Here is a 9,675-nt window from a genome sequence, read left to right as displayed (position 1 = left end):
TGAGGCCTCTGCGCTGCTATGGCGATCGTGAGTGGCAGACTCCTTATGTGTGACTTCCAGGGTTGGCTCTCCAGTTTTCCAAAGTCTAGGCCACATGACTCACTGGGCACCTCTAGGACGCACAGCCAGACACCCCAGGTCTTGCTGCAATATGACCCCCATCTGTGTTGTTCCTTATTCTCTTTCCCTACCTTCCCTCACCCAACCTGAAGCTGCCTTTCCCCCCACCCCACCCCACTCCCCACACACACCCTCCAGACCCCCTAAGGCCTTCCTCCATCTGGTTTTATAGGAAATTCCTGGAACACCATCTCCTTCCACACTGGGGCTGCACTACGCTTTCCTCCAATCCGTGCCAACCACAGCCTTGACGTCTCCTTCTACTTCAGGACCTCGGCTCCCTCAGGAGTATTCCTAGAGAATATGGGAGGCTCTTACTACCAGTGGTGCCGACCTTACGTGCGGGTGGAACTAAACAGTGAGCAGGCACAATGGTTAAGGACATGGGGTAGATGACAATCTCTGGGGATAAATGGGGTAGGTGGAGGCTGGGGAAGGAGACAAGGGCAGACGCCTTTTGAGAGGCAGCATGGAGAGGGCTTTTGATGACCCTGGGTTCTAGACCCAGCTCTGCTTTGATAGCTGGCATTGTGACCTGGGGCACCCAGTTTGCCTTTCTGGGCCTTAGCCCCCTTACTTGTAAATAGGGAAGCTGGATTCCTGAGGTGTCTCCTGCGTGACTAGCTATGCTGCTAACCTAAGAAGTGGGGTTGGGAAGCTGGCTCTAGGGATCTACAAATTTGGGAGACCAGGGGTAGGTATAAGGTTAAACAGTTTATGGGTTTTGTCCTAGGCTGTAGATAAACTGAAGGAACATTTAAGGAGCTCCAAAGCGTGAAGAAGAGAGGTTGTATTAGGTGAGGACTCTGTGAGGGATCTTGGAGGTCTGAGTCCTCTCCTCTTCACCCTCATATTGTCCAGCATCCCGGGATGTGGTCTTTGCCTTCGATGTGGGAAATGGAGATGAGAACCTGACAGTACACTCGGATGACTTTGAGTTCAATGACGATGAGTGGCACCTGGTCCGGGCTGAAATCAACGTGAAGCAGGCCCGGCTCCGTGTAGATCACCGACCCTGGGTGGTGCGGCCTATGCCTCTACAGACCTACATCTGGCTAGAGTATGACCAGCCCCTCTATGTTGGTGAGCAGCAACCCAGAGGCAGGTCTGAAGCATCTTTCACCTTCCCGCTCTCAAGGCTGCTCTCCTTGTTTCCAGAAACCCCATGTCTTAGGTCCCAATGCCCTCTGCTTCAGAGTGAGCTAAAGGCCCACCTTTCCTCTCTAGTCCCTGGCTCCATTCCATTCTTCTAGCCCCCTTGGCTTCCCTCCTAACCTTAATATTTATAGCTGTCTCTTGCTCTTCACCCATTTCTTGAACTCCTCACCATTCTCAGGATCTGCAGAGCTTAAGAGGCGCCCCTTTGTGGGCTGCTTGAGGGCTATGCGTCTGAATGGAGTGACTCTGAACCTGGAAGGCCGTGCCAATGCCTCCGAGGGTACCTCGCCCAACTGCACAGGCCACTGCACCCACCCCCGGTTCCCCTGTTTCCATGGAGGCCGCTGTGTGGAGCGCTACAGCTACTATACATGTGACTGTGACCTCACAGCCTTCGATGGGCCATACTGCAACCACGGTCAGTGCTGCTGGTTATAGGAGGACAGGGAGTCATAGGGTGTAAGGGGATAGAGGATGGAAGAGAAGGAAGGAGGGTATAACGTCAGCACCAGGGAAAACTGGAGTTGTCCCTGGGTTCCTGAGCTCTGAACTGGGGCCGTTAGGTAGCTGAAGATGCTAGGTGACTCTGTGGCTCTCTCCCTCAACTCCAGCTTGCTCCAGTGCACCCAAAGGCATAAAGTGGGGCAAGGGAGGGATGGTTCATTTGGTAGTAAAAGAACTCAAAGCAACAAGCAAATAACTTCCCCATGTTCCCACTATCACCAAGGTAACACAGGTTACTCCCCTTGCAAGCATATCCACCACAGACCGCATGATGCCCTCCTATGCCATTTCCTATTTGACATTTGCTGCACTCCTAAAACATGTCTACAACCTGGTTCTTGGTTAAGGAGAGCCCTGTCATTCACCACAGCAAGATTTCTGCATATCTGCCCAGACTGCATCCTCCCTAAGGCTGGTCTAGGAGGATGCATGAGCAGGTAGGTTACTGATGGGAAGTCTGCTGGAGGAGGGAAATACAGGGACTTAGAGACCAACAGAAGACCTTTCTTTGGTCTAGGTTTGGAAGTGTGAGTAGTAGTGAGTGTACCAGATGGGGTCATGATATCTCAATTCTAATCTTGGCTCCTCCATCTCCACTTACTGTGTATCCTTAATCAAGTCACTAACCCATTTCTGAGCTTCAGTTTCCCCACCTGTAAAATGCAGGGGCTGGATTAATCTTTTACCTTTCTCATGGTTTTAAGATTCCACTCTGTGACAGAAGGACTCAAGGGGACCTAAAAGTGAAGGGAGGTGTGTTGTCGCAGTGGCAGAAACTGAGGGCAAGTCCTGGGTGTGTGTGTGTGGATGACATACACAATGTCTGAATGTGGGAATGGAAGCCCTGACCTCACTATCTTGCCTTCAGATATCGGTGGTTTCTTTGAGCCCGGCACCTGGATGCGCTATAACCTGCAGTCGGCGCTGCGTTCTGCAGCCCGGGAGTTTTCCCACATGCTGAGCCGGCCAGTGCCAGGCTATGAGCCGGGCTACATCCCTGGCTACGACACTCCTGGCTATGTGCCTGGCTACCACGGCCCTGGGTACCGTCTGCCTGACTACCCACAGCCCGGCCGGCCTGTGCCAGGTTACCGGGGGCCTGTCTACAACATTACTGGAGAAGAAGTGTCCTTCAGCTTCAGCACCCACTCTGCCCCTGCCGTCCTGCTTTATGTCAGTTCCTTTGTGCGTGACTACATGGCTGTGCTCATCAAGGAAGACGGTAAGCTCCCGACAGGCTCTCTCCCTCAACTCCAGCTTGCTCCAGTGCACCCCTCATTTTCATAACTTGATTCACTGGGGACCCAAGCAATCTTAGAAGACGGGGATTGTGGGAGCTGACAGACTCCCTCTTTCTCTTCTCTACTGCACAGGGACCCTGCAACTGCGCTATCAGCTGGGCACCAGTCCCTACGTATACCAACTAACCACCCGACCAGTCACTGATGGCCAGCCCCACAGTGTCAACATCACCCGGGTCTACCGCAACCTCTTCATCCAGGTATGTGTAGATGGAGGTGGACCAGTTCAGACTGTAAGTTCATAATCTAGGTTGTGGCACCCAGGAAAATGTCAAATATTTAGCATTTGTGAGCATATGCCAATTTACAGAGGACTTTCATGTCTATTACCTCGTGAGACTCAAAACAGGTCTATGAGGCAGTTTGGGCAGGCAGGTGTTCTTATTATCTCTGTTTTACAAATGAGTAAATGGGCTCAGAAAAGTGAGTTTCCCCAAAGTCAAACCACTGGGAAGCTGCAGAAACAGGGCTCGAAACCAGGTTGTTGGGTTTTTAATACCAAATCCTACATCTGGGTCCAGGAATCACTCAACCTAAGACTGAGCTAGGACTTACCGCCACTTTAGACAGAGCTCAGAGTTCCTGCATGGTCTTGGCTCCGTCTGCCTCTGGTTCTCCCTCCTTCATCTCCTTTCCCTTCCCTGCCTCAGGTGGACTACTTCCCACTGACAGAACAGAAGTTCTCACTGTTGGTGGACAGCCAGCTGGACTCGCCCAAGGCCTTGTATCTAGGGCGTGTAATGGGTAAGCTATGGGTGAGAATGCGTTTTGGATTAAGAAGTGAGTGAAGTCCCTGGAACCTAAAGGAGAGTGAAGGAACTGAGAATGGCAGTGAAGGTGGTGATAAAGATAAGTAAAACCTATGCATGGTGAGAGGGAGCAAGGCTATTGGTGGTCCAAGCCCCTTTCCTTCTGGACCCGCCTCTCCTTCAGAGACAGGAGTAATTGACCCGGAGATCCAGCGCTACAACACTCCAGGTTTCTCGGGCTGCCTGTCCGGTGTTCGATTCAACAATGTGGCTCCCTTGAAGACCCACTTCCGAACCCCTCGACCCATGACAGCTGAACTAGCTGAGGCCCTTAGAGTTCAGGGAGAACTGTCTGAATCTAACTGTGGAGCCATGCCACGTCTTGTATCAGAGGTGCCACCTGAGCTGGATCCCTGGTATCTCCCCCCAGGTACAACGCCGGGACACAGAAGAGGGAGGGAGGGGAGGGACAACAGGGAAGGAAAATGATTCTTAACACGGAGGAAGCTTTTCCTAACTGGTGCTTTCTCCTCTTCAGACTTCCCATACTACCACGACGATGGATGGGTTGCCATACTTTTAGGCTGTGAGTAGTGCGATCACTACCCTGACCTCCTAACCCCACCCTCTGACTGTCAGCATTCTCTTCTGCCCAGTATCCCTAGGGCTGAAGGCACTGGGTGCACAGTGGTGCGAAGAAGGATGAGATAGGCTGGAGATTTTTATATGTTTGAGGATGTTATAGACTTTTAATTGGAATATTAAAATGGGGCAATGGCTAAGGAATGAGGAAATGGGGGTACAGTAGAGAGATGAGAAATTAGGGGTAACTACCAGGGATGTGGAAAGAGAATATTAGAAACAGAATATAGCAGGGGATAAGCCAGGAATTCAGACCTACCAGACTCTTAGGAATAGGCTGACGTAGTAGTAGAGCAGACACTGTCATACATGTATGCTTTTGGTCGAAAGCATACATGTGTCTATATATGGGTGAGACCCCACAGATCTGAATTGTTCCTTTTTCTCTCTTTCAGTTTTGGTGGCCTTCCTGCTGCTGGGGCTGGTGGGAATGTTGGTGCTCTTCTATCTGCAAAATCATCGTTACAAGGGTTCCTACCACACCAATGAGCCCAAGGCCACCCATGATTACCATCCCGGCAGTAAACCTCCCCTACCTACTTCAGGCACTGCCCGGGCCCCAGCCCCTACACCAGCTTCCACCCAAGTTCAAGCCCCAGCCTCAGCCTCAGCCTCAGCCCCAGCCCCAGCTCCAGCCCCAGCTCCAGCCCCAGCCCCAGCCCCAGGCCCAGCTCCAGCTCCAGCCCCAGCCCCAGCCCCAGCCCCAGCCCCTGGCCCCCGGGACCAAAACCTACCCCAGATCCTGGAAGAGTCCAGGTCTGAATGAACCAGAAGGGCTTCAGGGACCAAGTCCATTTCCTCTGAATTCCCCAGTACCTGCTTCTACTCCACCCAGTCAGGGACATTTGGCTCCTCTTAGCTGGTTCTGTTCATCCAGAGGATGCCCCTCCTGCCAAGTTTGGTGGGCAGAGCTACAGATGGGACCAAAGGGAGTGGCTGAGCCTCACTGCCTAAACCAATGCCCTGCCCATTTCCATTTCCCCAGGCTCCTGGTTGTTTGCCTGCCCCAAAGAAGCCTCACTGGGTTGTGACAGGCCCTTCCTGCCATCCCTGTCCCAGCTGCTGCCAGGGGTTAACAGAGTGCAGGGGAGATTAACTGCCTCCCTTCAAACATTCAGTCTCAGCAGGGACAGATGTGTGGGATTGCAGGGATGCACAGGGTATGGAGGGAGGAGGCTGCTAAATCATATCCCCAGCCTCCCCACTGCCCTTCAGATCTTCCATCTGCTTCCACTCAGTTGGGGGTTAGGGAGGGCTCCATCGCTATCCCCTGCCCTGCTTTTTCTTTTTTTTACAGAGACCAAAAGGCCTCAGTTTAGCACCTTGGTACCTCCGCTGCTTCACATGCTTTAGCCAAAGCCATAAAAGTGTAGAGAGAATAATGCAGACACACCGACTAGCCAGGCCCTCCACTCTTCCTCCCTCTTCCAAGATATGCAATAGCCTTGGTGCTTGTCCAAAGGCTCAGCCCCATCTCCATTGCATGAGGAGCCCTCTTTCCTCCGCTCAGAGATGCTGCTTCGTTTGCCCAGGTCATATTCTTTATATATATATTTTGTTGCAAAGTCTCTCTCTAGAGAAACTCTATATATTACTCTAATTTTTAAATTATCAGTTTATATATAAAAGAAAAAATCAATCAACTGTTCTGTCTTGTGCCGTGCCCATGGTCTGTAGTTTGCTTCTCCTGTGTTAGGAGTCCCATGAGGTCTGCTGGTCACTCAGCCAGCCTGGTCCAGCCTCCACTCTGAAGCTGTGCTCTGAGACTCGGAGCTGTTCTAATAAAGCAGAGTGGCAGAGCTCCAGTCTGTGTGTGGTAGCTGGTGTCGTGGTTAGGGGTAAGTGAGATGGTTTTAAGGGAACTAAGCTGAGGGCCCAGGGATTTCTATGCAGAGCCCTCAGAATTTTGTATCGCCCACCAGGAACCTGACTGGTTCTTCCCAACTCCCTTCCCTCCCGCAGCCCCAGATCTCAGTGGACAAGTTGGGGTCAGAATGCTAAAGCTTCAGCCCAAGCTGACCCTGAACCACCATCCCTGGATCCTTCCAGATCCAAAGCACACGATACACAACTTGCCAAATGGATTCTGCCACTTTATTCAGATAAGAGGTCACAAGCCACAGGACTTTAAAGTGCGTGAAATTCACTGGCAATAAAGCCGAACATATACCAGCCTCCCTTGCCCCCAGTCCCCACCACCTCACTCCATTCATCATTACATGTCTGGTGGGAGGGACTGAGACCCGTCATTAAAGGTGAGGGACAGCATGGAAAAAGGATGAGAATGCTGCAACAGGAGTATTAGTGGTCTGAAACTGGGGAAGGAGGGCATGGACCAGAGAGTCTGCATTGAGGGGAGGGTGGGCCAGTCTAGCCTCTCAAAGACTGGATACAATTCTTTTCCACCTGTTCCTCATGGTCAGCCCCTGGCACTTCAGACAGACCTAATTTCTCCTTCATCCATCTCTGGTTTTCCTCTATAATTTATAAGTAATTAAGAGTACACAGTCCAGCCAGAGGGTATCCCCAATATACAACGAATACAAACCACAGCATATGTAGATTTCAGAATCATGACAGGGGCTGGCCCAGTCAGGTGAGAAGAGGCTCCGTCAGGCACTGGCTGGGCGTGTGCTCTGTGCTGAGTATATGTGCCCAGGAGTGTGGTGAGAGAGAGAGAGAGAGGAGAGAGGAAGAGAGGAAGAGAGAGAGAGAGAGGAGAGAGGGAGAGAGGGAGAGAGGGATATTTGTTCTAGCTCTCTGAAAAATGTCATTGGTATTTTGATAGGAATTGCATTGAATCTATAGATTGCTTTGGGTAGTATGGGCATTTTAACAATGTTGATTCTTCCTACACATGAACATGGTATATATTTCCATTTATTTGTATCTTCTTCAATTTCTTTTTTCAATGACTTATAATTTTCTGAGAATAGATCTTTTACCTTCTTGGTTAATTTGATTTCCAGGTATTTTATAGTTTTCAAGGCAATTGTAAATGAGATTTTTTTTCTTAATTTCTCTTTCTGAAAGTTCATCATTAGTGTATAAAAATGCCACTGACTTCTGAAAGTTTATTTTGTAACCTGCTACTTTATTGAATTCATTAATCAGTTCTAACAGTTTTTTGGTTAATAATGTATGCCTGTGTAAGTACACCCGAAAGAGAGAGAGAGACGGAGAGAGTGAGGGAGAGAGGGAGAGAGGGAGAGAGGGAGAGAGGGAGAGAGAGAGAGAGAGAGAGAGTGTGTGTGTGTGCGTGTGTGCGTGTGCATGTCCCACAAAAATCCCTGGGTTCCCTAGGCAAAGGGGACTCCAGTAAGTTTCATGGGACAGCCAGTGGGGTTGGAGGAAGGGAGTGGTCAGCATCAACTGGGAAAGAGAGGCTCTGATTCCCCACAGAGAAGGGAGAAGCCTGCTCCCTCTACTAATACTCCCTAGGCCAGTCTGTACCTGCCCACATCCTTTTTACCCAACACAATGTACCTTATTTCCTGCCAGATCAGCACATCAGCCATAGACATAGGGCTGCTCTTAGAGCTGGCCCCATTCTCATTCAATTCTTCTGTGTCAAGGTATCTCTTTCTGCCTCCACCAGGAGATGGGACAGAGCTGGAGGAAGCTTCCACCCCTCTCCTTCCCACTTTCTCAGGAATGGGATTTGGACAAGGACCCCTCAGACCTCAGCTCAAACTCCACCTCAATCTACAGACCTTCTAAAAGGAATAAAGTGCTTTCCTCTGCATGAATCCCAGAGAGAATGGCACCATGGACTGGCACAGGCAGTCATCTTGACACTTCGAATACCCTCTGCCAATCTGCAGTACACACATGATGCCATCCTAAATACGTGCAATTTGGGAGCCCCTCACCCACCTCCAAACACATACTGTCAACTCATCCTTCCCAACAGCAGGTGCTACAGACAGGAAAGTAAATCACAACAACCTCCTCCCTCTCTAGTCCAGGCCCACACCCATCTACCTGAAAGAGATAAGTAACAGTGGCCTGGCCTCAAAGGGGAATAAAAGGCCTGAAAACAACTACAGATGCAGGGAACCAGAGCACTCACACCCAGCCCGGCAACCCCCCACCCCCTTCAGCAGCAGCATAATGCCTGCCTGCAGTCGTTAAACTTTGGAAGGAGCTAACAGGGCACTGGCATTTGTTCCTGGGTATCTGAAAATGATTCCATCTCGAATATACAGAGGTTTCTCAAAGCCTGCTGGGCCCCAAGCTGAGCAGTTTTACCTACTGTCATCAGGCTAGTACTTGCTCTCTGTCCATGGAAGGATGGCACTTGGCTTTCCTTCTCCCAGCATTGAATAGCTAGCTATACTTAGAACCCACTCTTTCAGTTTGAACCCTGCCGGGAGGGAAGAGGTAGTAAGGTGACCCATCTCCCCTCTGAATTCAGTCTGTGCTGCCTGCCAGGCTCACCTGTAATCTAGACCACTCGTAAGCTCTAGGTACTAAACTTCACTTAGCCTGTCCTCTCCAGGTCGTAGGACCACAGAGATATGCTGTGTCCAATAACATAAGGACCCTGTATTGGAAAGTTAGAATTACAGGCTAATGCTTGTTAGGAAATGCCCAAGTTGATTCCTGAGGCCCACAGCCTGGGTGACAAGACCTAAAGAATAATGTCATCCAACCCCAGCCTGTACTCTCTTCCTCTGAGACTTGATATGCAGTCTCTGACTTCTGCAATGCTCTCTCCTGGGAGCCCAAGCCCTAGCTGCCTCTGTCTCCCCTCTCACTGAGACAGTTTTATCCCCACTGGACACAGCTGAGGCCTCACTACAGAGGGAGTGGGTGGGGTTTCTTGGTGTGGGAGACACATAGTGCAGGAAACTCGAGCAGCAGTGGTATGTGCATGAAAGCAAAGACAGTGCCGCTACCACAAGCGCTGGTGTGGGGCCAAGGAGGGCTAAAGGACATCAGTCTCTCTCTCGATCCCCACGTACTTGAGGGCATCAGCTTGGCTGTACCTGTCCCGGAGCAGGAGGAAGAACCAGGTTACTAACAAGCCTTTTGTGATTGAAAAGATGGAGTCTCCTCCCATTTCACTTCCCTTCCCACTTCCTACTAGTGGTTTATAATGCTCCCCGTTCTGCAGCAAGGCACCAGAGATCAGAACAAAGAAAACGCCTTGACCACTGTGAGATCTTCTTCTTCATCTATATCACCCACCTTAAGCC

The 9,675-nt window shown here is 50.6% G+C and overlaps 2 protein-coding genes across 3 annotated transcripts in view; one reads left to right on the top strand and one right to left on the bottom strand.

Annotated features, from left to right (window-relative positions):
* Positions 1–6,279, top strand: part of CNTNAP1 (contactin associated protein 1) — a 14,683-nt gene extending 8,404 nt beyond the window's left edge. Inside the window, 10 exon segments of the mRNA XM_015599281.2 lie at positions 1–27; positions 293–478; positions 982–1,203; positions 1,457–1,696; positions 2,651–3,004; positions 3,156–3,283; positions 3,734–3,827; positions 4,017–4,262; positions 4,371–4,418; positions 4,870–6,279. The exon segment at positions 1–27 is cut by the window's left edge and continues 20 nt beyond it. Of these exon segments, the coding sequence (XP_015454767.1) occupies positions 1–27; positions 293–478; positions 982–1,203; positions 1,457–1,696; positions 2,651–3,004; positions 3,156–3,283; positions 3,734–3,827; positions 4,017–4,262; positions 4,371–4,418; positions 4,870–5,240 (1,916 nt within the window). The 3' untranslated portion in view covers positions 5,241–6,279.
* Positions 6,280–7,669: 1,390 nt separating this feature from the next.
* Positions 7,670–9,675, bottom strand: part of EZH1 (enhancer of zeste 1 polycomb repressive complex 2 subunit) — a 24,652-nt gene continuing 22,646 nt past the window's right edge. For both annotated transcript variants that reach the window (XM_006924584.3, XM_025041749.1), the window contains exon 21: positions 7,670–9,465. In XM_006924584.3, coding sequence (XP_006924646.1) covers positions 9,405–9,465 — 61 coding nt within the window. In that variant the 3' untranslated portion in view covers positions 7,670–9,404. The remainder of the gene's footprint in view (positions 9,466–9,675) is intronic.

This window comes from Pteropus alecto, unplaced genomic scaffold (assembly GCF_000325575.1).
Source record: "Pteropus alecto unplaced genomic scaffold, ASM32557v1 scaffold98, whole genome shotgun sequence".
Taxonomy (NCBI): Eukaryota; Metazoa; Chordata; class Mammalia; order Chiroptera; family Pteropodidae; genus Pteropus; species Pteropus alecto.
Note: the sequence above shows the minus strand (reverse complement) of the source record. Positions and strands in the feature narration are given on the sequence as shown.